Source organism: Schistocerca cancellata, chromosome 2 (genome assembly GCF_023864275.1).
Source record: "Schistocerca cancellata isolate TAMUIC-IGC-003103 chromosome 2, iqSchCanc2.1, whole genome shotgun sequence".
Lineage (NCBI taxonomy): Eukaryota > Metazoa > Arthropoda > Insecta > Orthoptera > Acrididae > Schistocerca > Schistocerca cancellata.
In genome coordinates this window covers 167,746,716-167,773,115 of record NC_064627.1, presented here as the reverse complement: position 1 = coordinate 167,773,115, position 26,400 = coordinate 167,746,716, and the positions used below count along the sequence as shown (strand labels likewise).

The window sequence follows — 26,400 nt, the reverse complement described above, 5'->3', positions numbered from 1 at the left end:
CGTGCTGTTCAGAAGAGATCTCCATCCGCTCGTACCCTCACGGACAGCCGTGCAGGATCCATGGTGTCAGTTCCCTCCAGCACTACTTCAGCCATTAGACGAGTCCATGCCACGTCGTGTTGTGGCACTTCTGCGTGCTCGCGGGGGCCCTCACACGATATTAGGCGGATGTACCAGTTTCTTTGCCTCTTCAGTGTATAATATACTATACTAGACCATACTATTACCGAACAATCAGTTTAATAAGCCACAGCTGGAAAATACTAACACGAATTCTTTACAGACGAATGGAAAAACTAGTAGAAGCCGACCTCGGGGAAGATCAGTTTGGATTCCGTAGAAACACTGGAACACGTGAGGCAATACTGACCTTACGACTTATCTTAGAAGAAAGATTAAGGAAAGGCGAACCTACGTTTCTAGCATTTGTAGACTTAGAGAAAGCTTTTGACAATGTTGACTGGAATACACTCTTTCAAATTCTAAAGGTGGCAGGGGTAAAATACAGGGAGCGAAAGGCTATTTACAATTTGTACAGAAACCAGATGGCACTTATAAGAGTCGAGGGACATGAAAGGGAAGCAGTGGTTGGGAAGGGAGTGAGACAGGGTTGTAGCCTCTCCCCGATGTTATTCAATCTGTATATTGAGCAAGCAGCAAAGGAAACAAAAGAAAAATTTGGAGTAGGTATTAAAATCCATGGAGAAGAAATAAAACTTTGAGGTTCGCCGACGACATTGTAATTCTGTCAGAGACAGTAAAGGACTTGGAAGAGCAGTTGAATGGAATGGATAGTGTCTTGAAAGGAGGATATAAGATGAACATCAACAAAAGCAAAACGAGGATAATGGAATGTAGTCGAATTAAGTCGGGTGATGCTGAGGGAATTAGATTAGGAAATGAGACATTTAAAGTAGTAAAGGAGTTTTGCTATTTGGGGAGCAAAATAACTGATGATGGTCGAAGTAGAGAGGATATAAAATGTAGACTGGCAATGGCAAGGAAAGCGTTTCTGAAGAAGAGGAATTTGTTAACATCGAGTATAGATTTAAGTGTCAGGAAGTCATTTCTGAAAGTATTTGTATGGAGTGTAGCCATGTATGGAAGTGAAACATGGACGATAAATAGTTTGGACAAGAAGAGAATAGAAGCTTTCGAAATGTGGTGCTACAGAAGAATGCTGAAGATTAGATGGGTAGATCACATAACTAATGAGGAAGTATTGAATAGGATTGGGGAGAAGAGAAGTTTGTGGCACAACTTGACCAGAAGAAGGGATCGGTTGGTAGGACATGTTCTGAGGCATCAAGGGATCACCAATTTAGTATTGGAGAGCAGTGTGCAGAGTAAAAATCGTAGAGGGAGACCAAGAGATGAATACACTAAGCAGATTCAGAAGGATGTAGGTTGCAGTAGGTACTGGGAGATGAAGAAGCTTGCACAGGATAGAGTAGCATTGAGAGCTGCATCAAACCAGTCTCAAGACTGAAGACCACAACAACAACAACTATACTATACTATAGCAGGTCTTTCCATGTACAGTCGGGTTTCATCGAGCTATGTTACTTGCCACTGATACATCATACGAAAGCTACTTCCGTCCGTAAGTTCTGCACACCAGCGTACTACAACGCCCTAAGTATCGCTCACGCAGGGATCGTGAAGGCTAATTGCAGCGTTCTCAGAGACATCCAAGCAATCAATCTCCCTGCGATCCTTATGTGAATGGAATGTGAAAAAAACCCTAATAACTAGTGCAATGGAAACACCCTGTGCCATTTACGTCACAGTAATTTTCAGAGTATATATGTAGATGTAGGTAAACGGTGACTTACTACTCAACGGATTTTTTTTTAAATTTTGTTTCTGGTGATATTGGAAAGCTTGTGCATCGAAAAGCAGCGTGGCTATGATGAAAAATTATATCATTCCAAATGTTTTGAATAAATCGGAAAAATGTTGGCAGTCACTTTGTGACCTGCCTTCGTATGTTATCCGACGACGGAGGAGGAGGGAGGAGGAGATTAGCATTTAATATCTCGTCGACAAAGAGGTCATTAGAGACGGAGCGCAGGCTCGGATTAGGGAAGGATGTGGAAGGAAACCGGCCGTGCCCTTTCAAAGGAACAATCCCGCCATTTGCCTGAAACGATGTAGGGGAATCACGGAAGACCTACATCAGGATGGCCGGAGACGGGTTTGAGCCGTCGTCCTCCCGGATGCGAGTCCAGTGTGCTAACCACTGCGCCACCTCGCTCTTCTCCAATAACTTGACGAACAGTTTTGTGGGAGTCGCAGCCTCGCCTTCAGCATCTGCCAGCAGAGCGCAGGACGCAGTTTTGCGTCCTGTAGGTTCCTCGCAGTCTATTTATACTTCCACTGGAAGTATGTGCAGAAATTTTTATTTCCGATTGTCTTTTACTTCTGCCAGACCCCAGTTATGGTCATCCGCTCGTTTCGGTCGGCTGGGAGATTGTGTGTGTTGGTTATAGTCATGCTTATGCAGTGGCGGATACAAAAAAACCTCAAGGAGGGGGCGCTGAAGATATCTTGAGCTTCCTTTACTATTATTATTTATTATTCTGGATTTACAATGTGAGTACATTTTTCCAGCACCTATTCTAGATTACAGTAAGTCACTAATTATTGTTCTCCACTCTTCTCTATTTGTCCATAAATCTTCAGGAATGTTGTTCTTCCTCATTGCTGACTGAACTCCCTGTTTCCATGTATCAGGTGGTCGTCCCCTTTTTCTTCTTCCAATTGGTACCCAGTCGATTATGCATTTTGGTAGCCGTTCCTGTTCCATTCGTCTGATGTGTCCATACCATTTAAGTTGTTTGTGCTCGATGAAATCAATAATTGAATTTTTACATTTCATCTTGTCTCTGATTACTTCATTTCTTATTCTTTCTCGTCTTGATATTCTTGCTGAACGTCTCCAGAAATCCATTTCTGTGGCTAATAATTTTGATTTCAGTTGCCATTTTGTTGTCCACACTTCTGAACCATATGTAATAATGCTCCTAACTATTGTTTTAAACATCCTTATTTTGTTATCAGTTGTTATGTGTTTGTCCCAGAGAATTCCATTCAATAAAGAGATTGTCGTCTTTCCAGAATTTATTCTTGATCTAATTTCTTTGTCCTGTTTCCCATCATTTGTAATTTTCACACCTAAATATTTATATTCCTCAGTAGCTGTTATTGTTCCCATCCCTTCTTCTAATATTAAGTCTCCATTCACTCCACCAATTACCATGTACTTTGTTTTATTCATGTTTACATTTAGACCTGATTTTTTATATTCTTGAATCAATTTTCTGGTCATATACTCTATGTCCTCATAGTCTTGGGCTATAATCAGTTGGTCATCTGCAAATTGTAACGAGTATATTGTTCTATCATTTATTGGTATTCCCATAGCGTGACATTTTCCAATTCTGTAAAGTTACTTCTGTATATATTTTATACAATGTAGGTGAGATGCTACATCCTTGACGTAATCCTTTTGTGACTTGGAATCCATGTGATAGTCAGATCTAGTACAAACAGACAACGCTTGCATAACAGAATCACGATCATTAAGGACGTTTATGCTCGTTTGCTTGTATTGAAGAATCTCTCCCATTAGTCTCTTTTTAATCACTGACTTAAGCACTGATTCAATTTATGTGCCAGATCATTACCGTCATGTTTCAGTAGTTGTAAGGGCAGAAGTATGTTGAATTTTAAATGATAAATATTTCCTTCATCAAAATGTTCTCTCGTGTCAGTCGTAACGTGGTCCAGTGTTGGAATAAAAAAAGTTCTTTTCCAATATGTCATGATGACGTCATCTGGCAATTTATTAGTGTGGAACTTCTATTATCGATTTTGTTTCTTTCTAGTGGAATCGATAGATGGCCTACATAGTAACAATGCGTTTTCAGGAAACTTCTCGAAAGCCACTATTACCGGAGATATACGCATCAATAGTTGGGTATGGGAAACTATTGTTACGTTATTAGTAAAAATTTTGTTACGAGTCTTGTAACAAAATTTTTACTGAGAAATTGCTACAAATTACTATTATTAATAATTCACAATCAACTGATCACCCTCACTCTCAACTAATCTTGACACTTTCACTTGCTACAACTACGAGTTTTTACTTATTCATTCTTGGATCTTAATATTTCTGCTTCTGAATGTAAACTACCTTCCCATTTGGCGAATTGTCCGTATTTATAACGCTACGTATCGAAGGTTCTCTGTACAACAAAGCAGTAGAATATTCGCCACTTTTCTCGGACAAATGTCAGACAGAATAACGTATCGAGATCAGTAGAATGGCCGCGATTTTTCTCGTAGGTATGTATTAGCTTTCTGTGTGCCAGACAGAAACGTATAAAATACGATGACGCGGACGCGCTTGCTGCATAGGAAAGTGCAAATACTCGATAACTCGATTCAGTCGAGACGACTGACGAAAGAAACGAATAGCGTGAGGGCTGACTAGCGTGGGCGGCGCGGGTGGATGCGGGTGACCCCGCTGGGGGGGGAGGGGGGACGCCCCCCCAAATGTATCCATCACTGTGTCTATGAGGATTTGCTCAACTCTGTTGATCTTTGGTACGTCAGGCTCATTGCATAGAACTGTTTCATCAGGTATTATATCTCATTTGTAGTCAATTTTGAATTTGTCTTTAGGCTTGAGCAATCGCTCCTCGCTGCACAACATGGGGAAAGATAGGTACCTGCACATAAATTTCACTGTGTACTCCTTTCCGCGATTATATTGCGATAAATTCTTCAGTATACCAACTTCATGCGACTGATCTTCGATTTATTCGCAGCTGCTCTATTCGTTTATTCAATTACTTGTACATGAGGCAGCTGTGATTATCTCTGTCTGGTAAACGTTTAGACGACATTAAAAGTTGTATAGATTCTGTAAGGGACGATGAAAAAGTTTCTGTTTGAAGGCGTTGCTGCAACGTATATGCAACATAGCGCGACTCCGACATGTAGGCAAGGGGCCAGTGCAGCATTGGTGTCTTCCCGACGTGCGCTGTAAACGCGGAAACATGCAGTATGCCGACGTTAATACCAAATGCGTCCAAACAGGACCAATGGTGTTTTTCTTTTCTTGGCTGCCGAGGGGCAAACATGGCTAGACATCCTTAGGAGAACGAAAACTATGTATGAGGCAGCATGTCTGTCGAAAACCACCGCTGCGGACAAGCTTCATCGTAACGCACGTCCCCAAATCGCAAAATTCGTAACGCAGAAGTTGTGTCAACTCAAGTGGGAGACACTCGAGCACCCGCCCTATAGTTCTGATCCCTCCCCATGCGATTATCATGCCTTCGGTCGCTTCGAAAAGGCCTTGAAGGATCGACGAGTCCTGTCGGACGAGAATTTGCAGCAAGTAGTTACGGACCTCTTCACGCAGCAGAACCCGGTGTTCTACCAAACGGATATCTTTAACCTGCTGCCTCGGTAGTTTGATTGCCTCAGTGCTTATGGTGATTTTGCCAGATTGGCATTCCGATTCGGAACTGTACGGCCTTCGAAAGGGAACTTTCTCATCGCCCGTTATGCTTCTCGCTGACTCTTTGACGTGTCATATTTAATACAGATGATGAACTGCGTTAGCTGTATCCATGTTTCATTGCTTTGATTAATTTATCCATGTTAATGGTGGTTGAACTCTGTGACTGTGGATTGAATTACTTCAAGAAATACAGCGTCTGGCCACTTGTTATACTGCTTCATTTATGTCAAGATGCGTTTCAGGCTTTCATCCATATTCAGTTAGCGAATTACAGTTATATCTTCATAAATACAACGTTTTTGGCGACTGAAGTCTGTATTTATGAAGTTATAAATAAATTTCGACATTAATGGAAGTTGCTAGGCGTGTTTTTACACCTGAAAGATAATGTCTGTTCAAATTTTGTGCTAGTCGTAAAAGAGTGGCGCTAATAGCACCACTATGACGATACAAATCAGGTTTGCTTTAAACACGCACTGTAACGGTCATGAGCGTAGTTACCTTTAAGATTGGACGAAGTGAGTTGATTTTAGTCAAAAACTCCTTTAAGGCGACAAAGACGCTATCAACACTCCACTGAGTTTGAACGAGATGGTGTAACAGGTCTTCGAGAAGCTGGATGTTCCTCCTGCGACATTGCAGAAAGACTTGGCAGGAATGTAGTCGCTGTACGTGGCTGCTGGCAACGGTGGTCACGGGAATGTACGGTCGCAAGAAGACCGGGCTCCAGAGGGCCGCTTGGCAAAACCGAGCGGGAAGACCATCGTGTTCGGAGTATGGAATAATACTGCATCTTCAGTAGCAATTTGAGCAGCAGCTGACACAAAAGTGACACAACAGCAGTTCGCCGCTTTACCTCCGAGGATGTCTCCCGCAGTTGGAGACGAAACGTCGGGAGAGAGTTTTATACTTCGACCACGGCCTATCAGCCCGGAAGTTTTAAGTGAAGACAACAAACGGTTACAAATCGGTTACTTCAAGGTCAGCTCCCAGCCACACGCCCTGCAGCGTACGTTTCACGGACTCCTAAATGGTACAAGCGGCTCTAAGCACTATGAGAGTTAACTTCTGAGGTCATCAGTCCCCTAGACTTAGAACTACTTAAATCAAACTAACCTGAGGACATCAAACACATCCATGCCCGAGGCAGGATTCGAACCTCGAGGCAGGATTCAAACCTGCGACCCTAGCAGCAGCGTGGTTCCGGACTGAAGCGCCTAGAACCGCTCGGCCACTGCGGCCGGCTCACTGATTCCTAACCACCGCCGTTTCCGACTTCAGTGGTGTCTATCAGAAGCTCATTGGATGGTATGGCGAAGGTCTGCTGTTTTTTCTGAGGAAAGCTGATTCTGCCTTGGTGCCGTTGATGGCCAGTTATGATCTGAAGTGCGATTTCATATGAAAGCAGGAGCACTCTCTTACTTCCCCACACTCTGACTGCAAAATCGTACGTCAGTCGGTCGATTCGACCTGTTGTGCTGCCATTCATTAACAGCATTTCAGGGGGTGTCTTCCGGCAGGTAGGTCGCCCACACATCGCTGTTGTAATGCAGCATGCTCTACAGAGTGTCGACGTGTTGCCTTTTCCTGCCCGATCACAAAATGTGTCTCCAGTCGAGCACATATGGGACATCGTCGGACGATAACCCCAGCGTCATCCACAAACATCATTAATCGTACCCGTACTGACTGATAAAGTTCTAAGGCGCTGCAGTCATGGACTGCGCGGCTGGTCCCGGCGGAGGTTCGAGTCCTCCCTCGGGCATGGATGTGTGTGTTTGTTCTTAGGATAATTTAGGTTAAGTAGTGTATAAGCTTAGGGACTGATGACCTTAGCAGTTAATTCCCATAAGATTTTACACACATTTGAACTCTTTGACTCATAAAGTGTAACAGGCATGGATCTCCATCCTGCAAACTGTAATCTGGCAAGTGTACAGCACAATGCATGTACGTTCCTATTTTTACATTCAACATACTGGCGGTTACACCGGTTGTTGATGTCCGCCCCTGGTAGCTGAGTGGTCAGCGCGACGGAATGTCATACCTCACGGCCCGGGTTCGATTCCCGGCTAGGTTGGAGACTTTCTCCATTCAGGGACTGGGTGTTGTGTTGCCCTTATCATCATTTCAGCCCATCGTGACGCAAGTCGCCGACGTGGCGTCAACTCGAAAGACTTGTACAAGGCGAACGGTCTGCCCGACGGGAGGCCATAGCCACACGGCATTTCCATTACTGGTTATTAATGTACCAGCATTTTACATTTATAATTCCTTATCTCGCGCTTATATTTAACCGTGATCTTGCAATGTTAATCGCTTAAGCACTTGACCTAGACAAATATATTCCCAAAATTTCATTACTCTACGTTAATTATTGTTTTGGTGCTCCGATTTTTTTGTGGCAGTGTATAAAGAGGGAATTTGAATACCATCAGAATTGATCAGTTTAGTTAAAATGTGAATAGACGTCACTTTATGTCGAACAAAGACATCTGCAGGACAAGCTGAAATTCTTAAGGTGCATGCTGGACTGAGAAAAGAGAACGCCATTTTGCCTGTTTTATTTGACATCATCTTAGAGAAGATCAGTAATAATTGCTTCAAATGGCTCTGAGCACTATGGGACTTAACATCTGAGGTCATCAGTCCCCTAGAACTTAGAACTACTTAAACCTAACTAACCTAAGGACATCACACACATCCATGCCCGAGGCAGGATTCGAACCTGCGACCGTAGGGATCGCGCGGTTCCGTACTGAAGCGCCTAGAACCGCTCGGCCACAGCGGCCGGCAAGATCAGTAATAATCCACGAGGTATCCAACTGCAGAAGGTGAACATTACTAGACTTGCTTACGCATATGATGTACCATTAATAAGTAGTTCCAAGACAGAATTAATCAGAATGATGCAAAATTATTACAAATTCGCTGAGAAGATAGGGTTACGTATTAATGAAGAAAAGAATGATTATCTGCCCATAAGAAAGAAAATCCAAAGTCATTGCATCTTTGGCTGTAGATTGTTTCACTTTCAAGACAGTTGACCGCTTCAAGTATTTGGAGAAGCTTTCTAGCAACAACAGAATGGATGTAGAAACAGATACCCGTCTAGCAGTAGCGAACAAAAAACTTTTTAATTGTATCAAAATCTTAAGGAAGAGATTACTTAGCACTAATTTCAGAATTCGTTTGTGTCAATCGCATGTTGCACAGGTAACATTATGCGAATTTGAAGCTATAGTAAGTTATTTGGAAATAAAGATGAAGAAATACTAAAGAAATACTAAAGAAAAATACTAATGAAAACAACATGGAATGGAAAACGAGAAAAAATGAAGAATTACGAGAACTGTATAAATATCTAATATTGTCGAAATGCTAAAAAAGAGAAGGCTGAACTTGGCTGGTCATGTAGCAAAAATGACGGAGAACAGATTATATATTATGGCATTCTGCGGGACAATATATGGAACTAAAAGAAGGGGAAGATTCAGAATAGGAAGACGAAATATCATCAGAGAGGACACAGCTAGAATGAGCATCATCACCAAATGGGCAAACAGTGCACTCGATAGAAAGAAATGGAAGAGGCTCGTAAAGCAGGCGTGTGGTCGATAGGGCTCTTGCCCCGTGCAAGTATAAGGGGAATTCAGATGAAATGACAGAGATGGAAAAAAGTAAGTAAACTGTTTATTTCAAAAGTAATCGCCATAGCTGTTAATGTATTTATCCAACTGTAAGATAAGACGGTTAGTGCCTTCGTGGGAAAACATTTGCGGTTGCCCACGAAACGATGATAGTACTCAGGCGTGCATCTCCTCGTCTGAAGCAAATCGGCAGCCACGAATGTCTTTCCTATCCCCTATTGTCGCGGGGGATGGAATATGATGGCATCATTTTGAGCCGGATAGTGAACGTCAAAGCCAGCCGTGCGAGCACATGGAGTCACCGCGACGAAAACATTCAAAGCCATGCACGCCAGCTCAGGGAAAATCAAGATGATCCTTTTCTTTGACTGAGAGGCGCGCTAATTGACTTTCTGGAACATGGCGCCCCATTTAACGCACAGCGGTAAGCGCACACTTCGCAAAAACTGAAGCGCGCCAAGTCCAGACGCCCAGCAATGTTGAGGGAGAGCACCATTCTGTTGCAGGAAAATGCCCGCCCTCATGTTGCCAACGTTGTTCCGACTACGCTGCAGAAGTTTCGGTTGGATCCCCTTGAACATCCTGCATTCAGCTCCGATCTCTTCCCGTGTGGTTTCCATCTTTTTGGAGCCCTGAAGAAGACATTCGTGGCCGTCAGTTTGCTTCGGACGAAGAGGTGCTCGCCTCAGTACAATAACAGTTCCGTAGGAAACCACAAACATTTTTCCATGAAAGCTCTGGCGCAGTATTAACTGTTACGTCGATTGCTTTTGAAATAATAAAAAGTTTACTTACTTTTTTTCCGTCCGTCTCGTTTTCATTTGACTGCCCCTTATAAGTAAAAGCGTCTTGACGCAAATAAAGCTATATAAAAATGGTTCAAATGGCTCTGAGCACTATGGGACTTAACATCTATGGTCATCAGTCCCCTAGAACTTAGAACTACATAAACCTAACTAACCTAAGGACAGCACATAACACCCAGCCATCACGAGGCAGAGAAAATCCCTGACCCCGCCGGGAATCGAACCCGGGAACCCGGGCGTGGGAAGCGAGAACGCTACCGCACGACCGCAAGATGCGGGCGCTATGTTTAAAATTGACTGGTTGCTGTATTTCTCCGAGTACTTCGTATTGGAGTTTTGGATACACGCATAGCGCACATTTCATTTCATCTATCACTAACAACGGATACTTTTCGTCAAATATTCGGTGGAAGAATGTCAGCCAGGCTGTAGACGTTTTCCATAAATGTCGGTTTAAGACACCTGTAAATACTATTACAGTTCTTTTATGCTCGTGTCTACTTAGGTTGCCTGAACAGACTTGTACCTTCAAGAGAAAGTATATATGACAGTGGAGGAATGAATAGCGTCTGTCGGGCTCGATAACTGATCACAATAAACAGTACGAGTAAAGTCTTCTTGTGGCGATATTCAGGTTTAGACTTACTCATTTACCCATATATAAACATTTCCAAGTAATCAATGTTATAATTTTAAACACACATCATGTATGCGTCATCATTGGCATCATCATCATCATCATCATCAGCCAGTTCGATTACCTGATTGTCGCCTCTTTGAGTCGGCGTGCAAAATAGAATCCCTGCAGCTCCTTCTATTTCTACTTGTCTTAAGCTTCCTGTTGGCAGTTCAGCCCCGCTGTCTTTCTTAAGTCTCTGTTCCATATGTCCGGTGGTCTTCCCCTTGGTCTTTTATGGTAAATTGGGCTCCAGTTTAGTACTTGATTTGACCATCTGCCATCTTTTCTTCGAGTGACATGACCAGTCCACTGCCATTTCAAGCTATTCACTCTTTCCATTACATCCCTGTTCTTTGTTGTCCGTTTGATATCAACTGCTTTCTTCCTGCCTTTCTTTTTCTGTAGCCCAACATTGATCTTTCCATTCCTGTTTGAGTCACTCTTAGGTTTATAACAATGAATTCATTTCATGTCTCACAGTCATAAGTTATTACTGATAGTATACTTGGACAAAAATTGTTCTCTTCAGCTCAGTTGATATCTTACTCTTCAAAACCAAAGAATATCTTCCATAAGCTTCCAGCATAATTTAATACGTCGAAATATCTTTGGATTTTCGGTCTCCTTTCATATTTACAAGTTGACCCAGATTGACATATTCTGTAACCCTTTGCAGATATGTACTTCCAACAGATATATTTCCTTCCGGTATCCATTCACTCATCATGATCATGGGATTATCACAGTTCATTTTTAGGCCAGCTTCAGAAAAGACTAACGAAATTTCGTTAGCCAAAATCTGAAGCTGTCCTACACGATTTGAAAATAGCACAGTATCATCGGCAAACCTCAGGTTATTTACTTTCTTTTCCAGAATTTAGATTTCCTTTCTTTTCCAATCCAGTCTGGACAGTCCTTTTTCTGTGACTGCTGAAACTTGTTTTAGAGATAGAGCATGTATGCATAGTAAGACATAGGTTAATAACACAGGGGTGTTCATAATGTCCCACTATAATTTCGAAAACGTCCTTAAAGTCCCTCTATAATTTGCAAAAAAATTGTAACTGCTACAGATACAGCGCTCTGGTTTGTTGTAAAACGTTTAGTGGCTCTGATCTTTTCCTTCTATGCCATAATTTCAATGCGTACTCCATTTGTCGACTGTAGGACATCAAAGTGATATTCGAATTCTGCCTATATTGAGGTCAGAATTGCAGTATCAGCAGTTCTGATTACTTCAGTGACACATGCATGAACGGTAACAGTGTCATTGACTGGTGTTGTGTACACACAATTATTGACTTGTCCAATGGCGTGACCCTGGGAAGGAATGCAGGGCATGCGATGGGACCATCACAGCCCATCCACCGCTCAGGAAAGCTGGACAGTTGATCTTGGTTCCTGCAGTTCGCATGAAGCACGACTAATTGACTTCTGGGGGCTGCGTTGAAATACACCTTGCACTCTGTCAACACGTGATTGAGACACAGGGTGATGTTCACTTCAAGAAAAGTCTTCGACACATCCTGTCTCTTTAAAGTTTTTGAACTGCTTCATTATGTTTTTTTTTTTTTTTTTCAGTGGTGACCTCCCATACTGGCTTCGATAATTCTGCACTACTTTGACGCAGATTTGTATTCTGCATGCCAGATAACACACTGCACCTTCTCCTGGACTACCGCCATTTTACTGCACTCCAAATCAAATCTGCACCAAAGGCAAAGGCGAAAACAGCCTTTGAGAGCTGCAACAACAACAAAATTTTGCATCACCTCGCCTCCGAGAGTTCCGGAACCTATACAGAAAATTGCAATAGAGATAAACATAAACATCATTTCCATCCTTTTCAATGCTCATGAAAAACACACATTGCATGTCGTACCACCATATAGCGAGACCTCCAGAGGTGGTGCTCCAGATTGCTGTACCCACAGGTACATCTAATGCCCAGTAGCACGTCCTCTTGCACTGATACATGCCTGTATTCGTCGTGGCATACTATCCACAAGTTCATCAAGGCACTGTTGGTCCAGATTGTCCCACTCCTCAACGACGATTCGGCGTAGATCCCTCAGAGTGGCTGGTGGGTCACGTCGTCGATTAATATCCCTTTTCCAACTATCCCAAGCATGTTCGGAAGGGTTCATGTCTGCAGAACATGCTGGCCACTCTAGTCGTGCGATGCCGTTGTCTTGAATGAAGTCTTTCACAAGATGTGAACGATGGGGACGCGAATTGTCGTCCATGAAGACGGATGCCTCGCCAGTATGCTGCCGATATGGTTGCACTATTGGTCGGAGGATAGCATTCACGTATCTTACAGACGTTACGGCGCCTTCCATGACCACCAGCGGCATACGTCGGCCCCACATAATGCCACCACAAAACAGCAGGAAGCCTCCACCTTGCTACACTCGCTGGACGGTGTGTCTAAGGCGTTCAGCCTGACCGGGCTGCCTCCAAACACGTCTCCGACGATTGTCTGCTTGAAGGCATATGCGACACTTATCGGTGAAGAGAACGTGATGCCATTCTTGAGCGGTCCATTCGGCATGTTGTTGGACGCATCTGTACCGCGCTGCATGGTGTCGTGGTTGCGAAGATTGACCTCGCCATGGACGTCGGGAGTGAAGTTGCACATCATGCAGCCTATTGTGCACAGTTTGAGTCGTAGCACGACATCCTGTGACTGCAGGAAAAGCAATAATGGTGACACTGCTGTCAGGATTCCTTCGAGCCATAATCCGTAGGTAGGGGTCATCCACTGCAGTAGTAGCCCTTGGGCTGCCTGAGCGAGGCATGTCATCGACGGTTCCTGTCTCTCTCCATCTCCTCCGTGTCCGAATAACATTGCTTTAGTTCACTCCGAGGCACCTGGACACATCCCTTATTGACAGCCCTTCCTGGCACAAAGTAACAATGTGGACGCGATCGAACCGCGTTATTGACTGTCTAGGCATGGTTGAACTACAGCCAACACGAGCTGTGTACCTCCTTCCTAGTGGAATGACTGGAACTGATCGGCTGTCGGACCCGGTGTTATAAGTGTGTGTGTGTGTGTGTGTGTGTGTGTGTGTTTGTGGTTGTAACTATTTTGTGTCTTGCTAAATCTGATAGCAGGGATGTCAGTTGTTTGATAAATGTCGTACTCATGACAGACCATTACAGTTTAAAATTTTGTTGGTTTTCTTGGTATGCACTTTTTTTAATGTGGCCTATAATATTCATGTTTATTATTCTGTAAATGCGTCTTACTTTCTTTTTCACTAACTATTTTTTTGCTCAGGAGGAAATGCCACATACTGCATACATAACTAGTTGGAGAAAAGAAGAATCATAAAAGTTTTCTTATATCTGCAGTGGTAGTTTCAGTGCTGTGTATACAATATAAATAAAAAGTTTTTTTATTACCTCATTGTGCACTCTCTTAAGCAGCACATTGTTTGAAGTCTATTAATCTGCCACGGCGCATGCTGACACAATGAAAACCTTCATTTGTGTACTAGCAGCTACTACTCCGTATTACATTCTATCCAGTAACTGAATGATTATCCCATACGCAAATTTTTGAAGCACATCCTTTATGAAACATAAAATACAGACTGACTGTGATAATGCCTACCAAACTTCATGTGACTTTTATGTAAAATAACGATACAAATAGGGAACACTATTTAACTTTATGTAGCCATTTGATTCACTTATAATTGCACAATATCCCACACTACTCTACTGTTCGGTTATTGTACACTTTGTTCCCTTTTTTTGCAGATAAGCCAGAGAAGCGCATCATTCGAACTTGCGGATGGGATGACTCGAACTACCAAAATGCTTGCTATCACCGCTCTGGGTTTGGTGGTCGACAGGAAGTGTGTTCATGTGACAAGCCTCTTTGCAACTCCGCTCCAATATCTTTCACTAGTGCAAGTACTATGGCTGTACTTGTGTTCAATATTGCCAGATTTTTATTCTGAACTTAGTGCTACTGACTACAGAACAGCAAATAATCATTATACCCACAACAACAATATGGTTCTTTCACCACATGTGGGACATTCTGTTTGTAAGCAAAATATGCTTCTTCATCTTTGATGAAAATTTTGTTTGTGAAAAGCATGTTTCCCTCTTTACTGCCTTCATCTTACAAACTGTGCATATTTATTGTTACAAATTTATTATCTTCATGGGAACATGTTTGCACAAAACCATTATTTTCATTTCCAATAGTGATGCACAAACCTATTTTTAAACCCAAAAATAAAAAAGCAACAGTGCATTATTTTTATATTGGTTTTTTGCAGTTGGTTACATTTTGAACTTATGCTTTTCTGATGCATTTATTCAACAGAAGGTAACTGTAATTTTAAGACACACCATTTCATGTCATTTTGTGACCGTTTTACTAGAATATTCTTGCTCTGTAATTTTGTATATGACCTCGGCCCACACAGGATTATACTTTACAGCCACATGAAAAATACCATAGTGAATAAACTGTACTCAGATATTACACATTATCTCCAAGATATCATACAATTTTGCTGCTTCACTGAATTGATAAAGAAGATGAAACATCATGTCACAGCCAGCATTGATATTATAGAGAAATCTTCAGGAATATGTTCTGTTTTATATATAATGCAAAAATGACTTTTTACAATAAATTTCCAATCTGCAAATTTCATTTTAATACAAACTTTTATTTTAGTCAACTGCACTACTAAAGATTACTGAGTGCAGGAAAAAATAATTCAAAGCCAGATTGGCATTATAGCAATTAGAAAAAGTGACTTAATGCAGGGAATCTGCAGACTGAATTTTGGTCATTACACCAATTCTTCTGTGTTCAAAAATAACCTGCCTTGTCCAGTAGATTATATGTGTTGTGAGTGAGTGGCATTCATTGTTAATAGGACAATAACATTATTCACCAATGTAATAAAACAGATCAATAAAATTGAAATTTATGTCAAAATAATGCATTGTAAATGTTATGAAGCAATTTATCTATAGGGGAATATCTTATTACTGACTACATTCTGTAATGTTGGTAAAGCTGATTCATATCCTGCTTTACAAAGGAATTACAGATATCTTAGATTTGTTGATGTTATGAAGTGCTTGAAACAATTCTATCAAAACAAAAATGCTCACTTTGTTGCTACTTGTGTAACACTGATCGTATACATCTGCAGTGAGTTGTTTTTATTGTTTATTTTGTTTGACATATTAATATTTAGGTGATGTACAATCAACTCTCATTACAAAGAAAAGAGTTAATTGCAGGACAGCTGTACACTGAAACAATACTTGTTTCTAGAAATTCATACTGTGTCATAGAGTGCCCTTGACCTCTTATTACAGATGAAATCTCTGCATCAGTAAGTTACACATAATTGTTTTATGTGAAACGATTTAACTATAGGTAAGAAATCTTCGCTTAGTGGTGTAGATTAATAAAGTGTAATGATAAAACACCTGCTAAAACTAAAATGACAAAATTTAAAATCTGAGATGTCCAGTAATGATTATTTTGATGGTGCTCAGTCATATTATATATTATATTTAAATTGAATAATAGCTATGTGCCAATTATTGTCTATTTCTAATGTTTTGTATCATTGTCTTATTACAAATAATGTATAACAGACAAAGGTATAAGGATGGAGTTTGCCTTGAACTAACGCCCAGTCACCGAGTCATGCTCCAACATTTTGGATTTTCATATGTGACAAGGTGGCATTCCTTTGCATCCATGAAATTCAACCTTTCCTCTGCACTTCACCAGGAGACAGACCATTCAATCATCCATAATTTATTGTAAATTAAACAGAATCTTTGAATAGTTTTTATCATCATATCAGAATGGTTTCTGTTGATGCTCTAGAAGTCAACAGTACAGAAAGGATGAGAATTCAAACCTACATCTATGAATTAATTTATGTTGTCTGTTGACTAACATGCATGATATAGAAAGAAGTTAAACCATATTGTAAAAACTGTTTTATCTGCCATCATGCCCCTAATTTTTTTAATGATAAGTGATGCAAACATTTGGCCTTGTAATGGAAATTTGACTACAAACTCATTTACTTACAAGGGAAAACTGACAAACTAGAAATGAAATAAGATATTTATTGTATAACACCAACTGACAATGAAATAACAAAGAATGTATAGTTCATATTGCAGTGAATTTTCTACAGAGAATAATATAAAATGTTTTACAACTGTATTGTTCTGAAAATATTACATGCAAAATCGTGAAAAATCCAAGGTGTAAGAGGACTGTAGGACAAAAATAATGAATTGTCATTAATTGTGGACAAATAATCTGCAGAGAAAATCATGAAATATCTGTAATATTTTCCTCAGAACGTAATACACAAAAACATTTAGTTTTATTGAATATTTTCATCTGCTGCTAACCATCAACTGTTGCGAACATCATAAGAATTTAAGCACTGGTATTTCATAGCTCTCATTACTGAAAAACCATGTGAAATATATTTACAACTTCATCTGGATCTGTCTATCAATTTAACAGTCATTAAAGTGACTAGATTTTAAACTTCAATATGGAAGGGATAGGTTGCTGCTCCCCACATAGAGGAGGTGTTGAGTCACAGACTGGTAGAATACTGAAGTTTTTGGACAAATTCCTTCTCTCACAATAGAAAACACAGACACTTTTACACAAGCACAACTCACTCACACATGACTACTGTCTCTGGGCCCTTGGGAATGGTTGTCTGGGCCCAATGCTCAGAGACTGTGGTTATTTTTGTGTGACTTGTGCTTGTGTGAATGTGTGTGTGCTTTCTGTTTTGGAGGAAGGACTTTGTTGGAAAGCTGTAATGATTTAGCAGTCTTTTTCATTGGGCCTGTCTGTGGCTCAGCATCTTCTCTATGTGGTGAGTAGCGATCTATCCTTCCCATATTGTTATTCCATCCTGGATTTTCCATTGTTAGATTATAAATTTATTATTTTCCATGAAATATTTGCCACATAGTACTACAATTCTCAGTAATGCACAGATTTATTTCAGTTCTTAGTGTGAATGAAAATCTTTTCTTACTTGTACAATAGTTAGGAAGCTAAAATTAAAATTCTGACAATTTGGGATCTCAGAGCTGTGAAAATTTCTTCCAAACAGAAATTTTTGACAGATCTCCAGTGTCAGCCATATGTCTTACGAAATAGTCTGAAAACATTATATACGTGTCATCTTGACTTCTGTTCAACAATATATTTAGCTTATGTTATATTGTAGTTGTTATGTAGATAACAATAATAATAGTGGGCCCAGATATTCTGGATTGTAAGAAATATAATGTATAGAGAGTGATAAAATTTTGTGATAATAAAAAACTTCCCTCGATCTTTTCATTTCACCAAACAGATAAAACGCCTGATTTCTGTGAGTGAAAAACAGTGAAATTTGACATGTTATTAGAAGAAGAGGTGAGCCAAAACACATAAGGTAGGTGTTTTGCAACATGAGGAGAAAACAGAAATAATCCTAGTTCCCAGAGAAAAGAAGGAATTCAAATATGTGCAAACTGATGTACATGTAGCCAGGTCGATACTCTAACATGACTAAAGGTAATCACTTTTAAGGTACAACTTATCCTACTGCAACAAAAGGCTTCTGCTTTTGAATCTATGCTGTTATTTAATCATAAATTGATATCTTCCTCACATCCAAGAAGAGCTGCTAATTTTAGACTGAGAGTTATTTTGCTTTCATATAACCCAGCTGCAGTTTATCCTCTGTTATGGACCTTTGTTATTTATAGGAGAAATTTTGACGTAGTGCTACACTAGTAGCAGGATAACTCTGCTGGCTCCTTTGGCTCCTTTTGACACCAGGTAAATACTTACTCTAACACTAAGCAGTACCCTTGGTTTGTGATTCTTGAAACTAGAAGAAAACTAACGTACATTTGTCTAAGAATATTGCTGCAAAAACTTGTTAACGGTTTATGAAACTGTTTTAATAACATTTTTTGAATATGTGAGCTATGCACAAAACAAATGGGGACATGTCACAATTTATTTAAAAAAGTGAAATCTATTATAGCACATCTTTCAACTCCGAATATAGCTCTGCGGGATAGGACCATACCCTGACGAACATGATTTTCTTTTTCCTATAACTTTTCTGATGATTCAGATGCAGAAGAGCGAAACACATCAATAAAAATATTGTTTCACCTGCAACCAAGACTGTTTTCCTACTGAAATATTATAGAACACTTATGGAGCAGTCGAAGCTGCCATAGAGTAACAGAACATGTGCTCTTCAACTACACCTGATAATTCCCCATCTTGATCTCGCTCCATATTCGAAATTTCCGTTAATTTAAATAACTCCCTAGCTTCTCTCGACTGACTCTTAGTCCACATTCAAACACGTATTCAAAACGCCTCACATGCAAGCACATAAAATATTATTAAACCCAGCCATAATAATTTCGACTCTGCATAAAGGCTGATAGATCCATAGGATGTGGAGTAAAATCCACACGAACCAGAGAAAGCCAAAACATCACATACATGGGTTATTTAAACTGCGACAGCAGAAGTTCTATGACTAACGTGGATTTGTGTCTCTAGAATTTTGATTACAGAACAGTCTAACTTTAATTTTCGAAAATTTACTTCTCTCTTTGCTCTATGAGCATTACGTTTGGCAAATGTTTTAAAAATAGTCATAAAAATTTAAAAGTGTAAGACTTATTCCTGACTACATAACAAAGCCTCCAGTCACTGTCGTGATGCTAGCATGGGTACGCCAGAAATGTACTACCCAACTGCCTACGCCTTTAGGTAAGTAACATGTCCCGGTATGTAGATGTTCAATGAAGTCTTTAAACTATCATTTGTTCAGCAACGATTTCTTTTACAGGCTAAATTATGACCGTACAGACTTCAAAAGGATGGTGGCAGAGCAGGTGAGATACACAATGTGATCAAAAGTATCCAGACATCTGCCTGAAAATTACTTATAAGTTCGTTGCCTGCTCCATTGGTAATGCTAGAATTCAATACGGTGTTGACCCACCCTTAGCGTTGATGAGAGCTTTCACTCTCGCAGGCATACGTTCAATCAGCTGCTGGGAGGTTTCTTGGGGAATGGCAGCCCATTCTTCACACAGCGCTCCATTGAGGAGAGGTATCGATGTCAGTCGGTGAGGCCTGGCACGAAGCCGGCATTCCAAAACATCCCGAAGGTGTTCTATACGATTCAGGCCAGGACTCTGTGCAGGCCAGTCCATTACAGGGATGTTAACTGTCGTGTAACCACTGCGCCAGAAACCGTGTATTATGAACAGGTTCTCGATCGTGTTGAAAGATGCAGTCGCCATCCCCGAATTGCTTTTCAACAGTGGGAAGCAAGAAATCGCTCAAAACATCGATATAGGCCTGTGTTGCGATAGTGCCACGCAAAACAACAAGGGGTGCAGGTCCCCTCCATGAAAATCGCGACCACACCATGAGGCCGTGTCCTACGTGAGCGACAGAAGCGAGTGACAGAGCGCGACAGCTTCAGGCGACAAAACACAACCACACATGTAGTTAGGGAAGTGTCCTACGTGAGCGACATCTGTGTCACTGCCTGTCTCCCGCTGCAACTGGCGACGTTTGAATTCAAACGTGTTTGAATCTTGTCGCTGCAGCACGCGTGACAGAGAGCGACAGGCACGTGTCTTCTTGGCAAAGCAGTGCAGCGGACGCGACGGCAGCTATGAATTACTTAACATCCGATTTTAAGAAAACTATTCGGTGAAAAAATTTGATTCTGTCGCAACCTATAGCTTGATATCTTTAAACGATAACGGTCTGAATTTATTTTCGTTACTCGTCATAGTTACTGTGCCGCACGAAATTGAGTACATGGCTGCGCGAAATTTTTAAGAATTTGCAGAGGTAAAATCACATCGTGTAGACTTTCCGTATAGTTCAATTAAGGCCATACATTATTGCGTAGGAAATTTTACCAATATACCTAAATGTATTTAAAGTTGAGACCGGAATTATATCTCTTTTCATTCTTGAGAAATTGGTTGTTATATCCGCGAACGAGTCGCTCCCGGCGCGTCCGAACCTTTCCTGCGCTTCGGGAATCAAGTGGTCGTAAAAATCACCGTATCTCATAAAAGGTTCAAGATATCGAAACGACGAATTTCGGAAATAACAACGCGCGGAAAGGACTATTTTATCATATGATTAACACTCGATACATTTTTGTAAACGCATGAGCAGAGCGAAAACAAAGACTCCCTATAACTTACACCATGAGGTTTTGTCCAAATTTTCATATCCAAACAAAGGGAGAGAAACAGTTAAACTGGGTATCAAAGTGACCAGCATGATGTCTAGTTTGGTATGAAAATATTTAATTGCTTTAAAGTAATCAGGGTAATTAACGAAAACTTAATGAATAAACTGAGGAAAAATTGAAATATTTCACAAAAAGCTGCTGTAAATGAAGTGTCAGAAATTTCATCTGTTCAAGACCTAGCTATTTTGCACATAAAAAGATACACTAGTGCGGTACTTAAATGTCAAACAGGCTTCCTTCAAATCAAGTACGTTAGGAAAGGCAAACAAGGAGTCAGTAAGAACATGCTTTCTGAATAAAACTTGAAATTAAAAAATGAAAGAAATCAGCCAAATATTTTATGAAATGATTTGTTTAAAAGAAATAAGTAGATCAGAGAAACATGCTACATGCCTTTGAATGCTGCTCGAAATCATGAACGGAAGATGAGGTGCACCAAACGTTTCCCTAATATTTTTTATTTCATACTTTTAGACAAATCAGTACACAAAACATTTTACTTTCTTTTCAAAAATTTTGTAAGTTTTACAGACTATTTAGAGTAATTGAAACGCTTGGCCTTAACATCGACTGCTGATGAATTACCTTCGCAACATCAAATATCTGTAAAATTTTATGATTCATTGTAATTTATTAGGAATTAAATGTGTGTGTTATGTTGGGATAGGTATGAAGATCAAGTTCTTTGGCAAGACCTCAAATACATACTTAGCGATGCACTGTAAAAAGTATACATAAAGCTTAGTATACAGAACTGTAACTGAGTCAATAAAAATGTAAAAACAGGCCAGAATCGAACCCAGGACATTTTCCTAACACATAACCATAAACTGTATATGCTACCCATACGCCACACCTAGCTTTAGTTCACTGGTATCAATCAGTATACTTATTTTTGTATTTAGCGTAGTTAGTCATGTAGTAGTCATTCCTGTGCAGTTATTGGCTGTTAAAAGTTCTTGATCATGTAAAAAAAATTCGTATTTAATTTATTGATGAGACAGTCTAATGCTCCTCTGCTCATCCGAAGAATTTGTCTGGTGATCTTTGTAGTTGATGATATTTATGAAATTCGTTGTGGAGATTTCTCCCTTTGTAACTTTCATGTACAGCATTCCTTTTCGCTTTATTTTCTTAAGTAAACCTAATTCTGTGGCCTTACTCTCCAGCTACAGTATTCTACAGGTTAGGGACGCCATTTTATAGAAACAGATGGCTGGCCCTAAGCTGCCATCTTGTAGCGCGACGTGGTCGCTCACACGCAGGACATCCAAGCTTTTTGCCTGATGCTGCTGCTTGTCGCTAGACTGTCGCGTATCCAGAAGTCGCTCGCTGTCACTTGCTTCTGATGCTCACGTAGGACACGGCCTTACACCAAGCAAGGCATCATTTGGTATTTACCAGCACAATGTGTGGCTTACAAGCAGCTGATCGACCATGAAATCCAAGTTATCTCACCGCCAACTTAACTGTCATAGTACTTGCAGTGGATCCTGATGCAGTTTGGAATTCCTGTGTGATGGTCTGAATAGATGTCTCCTGTTACACATTTTGACCCTCTTCAACTGTCTGCGGTCTCTGTCAGTCAACAGATGAGGTCGGCCTGTAAGCTTTTGTGCTGTACGTGTCCCTTCACGTTTCCACTTCACTATCAAATCAGAAACAGTGGATCTAGGGATATTTAGGAGTGTGGAAATCTCGCCTACAGACGTATGACACAAATGACACCAAACCACCTGACCACGTTCAAAGTCCATGAGTTCTGCAGAGCGCCCCATTCTACTCTCTCACGATGTCTAATGACTACTCAGGTCGCTAATGTGGAGTACGTGGCAGTAGGTGGCAGCACAATACATCTAATATGAAAAACGTACGTTTTTGGGGGTGTCCGGATACTTTTGATCACGTAGTCTATGTATGTAATGAATGAAAACTACTACGTCAGATCAGGCAGACCAAATAAATTCGAGCCCAGATGCCTACGGGAATGTGTTTTGTCCCTGTACTGTCGGTGCCTCAAAGGAGTGCGTTAAGATGTTGTTTCCTATGACCCTCTTAAGATCTGTTTCATATATACATATATGAGGGGCCAGCTACAGGTATTTTTGATATAAGAAAATCTCACACTTCTAGAATCGTCACACCTCAAATACCTTGTTCTGCCGAGAGCACAGAGCCATAAATACCTGTAGCTTTCGCAGAGCCTCCATAATATTCACCGGTATATTCCTCTCCTATCGGCAGACTGGCGCCGTCTTTACTGCATTCTGCGCCCAAGGCTCATTGCTGCCCGCTTTCCGGGACCTTTACTGTACTTAACAACGCGCTCAGCGCAGAAAAACACTTTAGGTACATGGGAGCGGCGGTCATCTCGTGCAGAATCCCGACGGCGTTACCTGCTGTCTGCATTGTGTTGTCTCGTACGGGCGTCCCCTCGCCCTAATCAGTACTCACAACAGCCTTCGCCGAACGCTGTTCTACATGGCGTCGGAATCACCTCTTACAGCCTGCTTTAAATTAATGGTATCCTTCGCCTCGCTTTGCTCTGCCATCTGTCTGCGAAATTGCCAGCCCAACCAAATGCAATTCTCAAGAAATAAAACGCCTATAAGTACTTCAATATCGGATCATCTTTCATAAAAAAACGGTATTTTCCAATCAAATTAATTCGATCTACGTATCACTCTACATAATTTTCATCACAGATATCGATAATGTGAAAGTCGACGAAACCGTCAGTTTCGCAGTCTTTCGCCCTGTTCAATATGTCGGAGGTATAACATTGTGAATAGGGTTTACAATTAGCAGTTATGAAATTCTGCCCTGCCCTACCCTCGCAGCATATAGGTGGGGTCCTGATTTTGTGCATCCATTCCTGTTCCTCCCAGCGCCATCTGTGGAGAAACAAAGGAAAAGCTTCAGACAAAACGTATGTAGATTTTGCCTTAGAATAGTAATCTGTAAATTGAAGGTTTCAAAGTTGCCCCCAGGACCCACGCACCACGCTTAGGTCACCCAAGGGTCACTACTGCAGTGGATGACCGCTACCTGCGGATTTTAGCTCGGAGGAACCCTGACAGCAACACCAAAACGTTAAATAATGCTTCTCGTGCAGTCACAGGACGTCGTGTTACGACTCAAACCGTGCGCAATAGGCTGCATGATGCGCAACTTCACTCCCGACGTCCATGGAGAGGTCCAACTTCGCAACCACGACACCATGCAGCGCAGTACAGATGCGCCCAACATGTCGAACGGACCGCTCAGTATAGGCATTACTTTCTCTTCACCGATGAGTGTCGCATATGCCTTCAGCCAGACAATCGTAGGAGATGTGTTTGGAGGCAACCCGGTCAGGCTGAACGCCTTAGACACACTGTCCAACGAGTGCAGCAAGGTGGAGGCTTCCTGCTGTTTTGGGGTGGCATTATGTGGGGCCGACATACGCCACTGGTGGTCATGGAAGGCGCTGTAACGGCTGTACGGTACGTGAATGCCATCCTCCGACCGATAGTGCAACCATATTGGCAGCATATTGGCGAGGCATTCGTCTTCATGGACGACAATTCGCGCCCCCATCGTGCACATCTTGTGAATGACTTCCTTCAGGATACCAACGTCGCTCGACTACAGTGGCCAGCATGTTCTCCAGATATTAACCCTAATTAACCCTATCGAACATGCCTGGGGTGTATTGAAAAGGGCTGCTTATCGATAACGTGGCCCACCAATCACTCTGAGGGTAGGAGCTGTCCGAATAGAGAGGCTTGTTGGCAGTCAGGAATGTAGTTGACATAACTGTGTCGTCTTCTAGACAGCCGAATAGCGAACTAACACTTAGTATGTGTTGGATAGCTTTCGTGATCACGTGGAAATTTGAGAAGATTCAATATGGACATGTGTTAGCGCTGGACCATTATTCCCTCCTATGTAAATTGTCAGATTGACTGCTTCTTCACATTTCCCGTCTTTATTTAGTTGAGAGAATATCGATTGTAGTGTGCACATCTATCAGGTGAAAGACAGATGGAAGACAGGTTTGCTGGTTCAATAGACATGAGACACACCTTAGTTGACTTTTTAAAGTATAAGGATGATTTGAAATCTGCTATATCACCGACATCGATATTCGCGGGTGGAAATATCAGTGTCCTCTATTTTTTCGAGTTTTCACGTAAAGATCTTAGCAGGCGGTATAAGTTTCCATTTACTCAGTGGTTTACAGCATGCTTCACCTGAATAAAGTTATGGGTTTCTTGGGAAATAATTTCCAGTCTCTATCTTCGGAATTATACTGTGCAAATGATCGGTAACATACTCCTTTGTGCTTGATATCGAAAAGTGTTTCGAAAAAAATGGTATGATATTCTGACAAAACATGTGAAATTACATATGTTCCTGTAATTCCAGAGTCTGGAGATTGGTGCAGGAAGGAAGCAACCAAGCAGATCGGGACCCAAAATGGTGACGTCTTTGTGCCAAGGGGAACCAACCCAGCCTTTGTACAACAGTCTTTTCAGTATACATACGAGTGCCTCACGGTCGATAGCTATATGAACGATGCTAAAGGGGTGATTTTGTATTGGTGCGGGATACAATTTGTATGTTTACTACTACATTGACAAATCCCACCCGGTTGGCCGTGCAGTCTAACACATGGCTTTCCGACGGGAAGGAGAGCCTGGTCCCCGGCACGAAACCGCCCGGTGGATTTGTGTTGAGGTCCAGTGAACCGACCAGTCTGTGGGTGGTTTTTAGGTCGTTTTCCATCTGCCTCAGCGAATGTGAGCTGGTTCCCCTTATTCCACCTCAGTTACACTATGTCAGCGATTGCTGCGCAAACAAGTTCTCCACATACGCGTACACCACCATTACTCTACCACGCAAACGTAGGGAATAAACTCATCTGGTGTGAGACGTTCCCTGGGGGATCCAATGGGGGCCGAACCACAAAATAACCCTGGGTTCAGTGTGGGGTGGTGGAGGGGCAAAGTGGACTGCTGTAGTCGTCGTGGGGTTGTGGACCACTGCGGCTGCAGTGGGGACGGAGCCTCTCCGTCATTTCTAGGTACCCGGTTAACATACAATACAATACTACATTGCCAAGGTATGATGTGATACTCTTATATTGTCAGGTCTGGATCTGTTTCGCGCTCTAACATTCAAGCTTCTGTCCTTAGTGGCAGAGCAGTGTAATTAAGTAAGAGTCTTTCCGTATTTGACTATCTGTAGGTCACTTTTCAGGGTTTAATTGTTGGTGCAATATGGCAATCTGTACAAAATAGTTTTTTGCCACTGAAAGCCACGTCTGAAAAAAATAAAAAAAATGCGGACAGTTCTTACACACCCATGGCGTCAGTAATTTCGCAGGTAAATT

The 26,400-nt window shown here is 41.3% G+C and overlaps 1 protein-coding gene across 1 annotated transcript in view; it reads left to right on the top strand.

The window, feature by feature from the left end:
* Nucleotides 1-18,056, top strand: part of LOC126161486 (uncharacterized) — a 194,621-nt gene extending 176,565 nt beyond the window's left edge. Inside the window, exon 3 of the mRNA XM_049917384.1 lies at nucleotides 14,446-18,056. Coding sequence (XP_049773341.1) covers nucleotides 14,446-14,648 — 203 coding nt within the window. The 3' untranslated portion in view covers nucleotides 14,649-18,056. The remainder of the gene's footprint in view (nucleotides 1-14,445) is intronic.
* The last annotated feature ends 8,344 nt before the right edge of the window (nucleotides 18,057-26,400 follow it).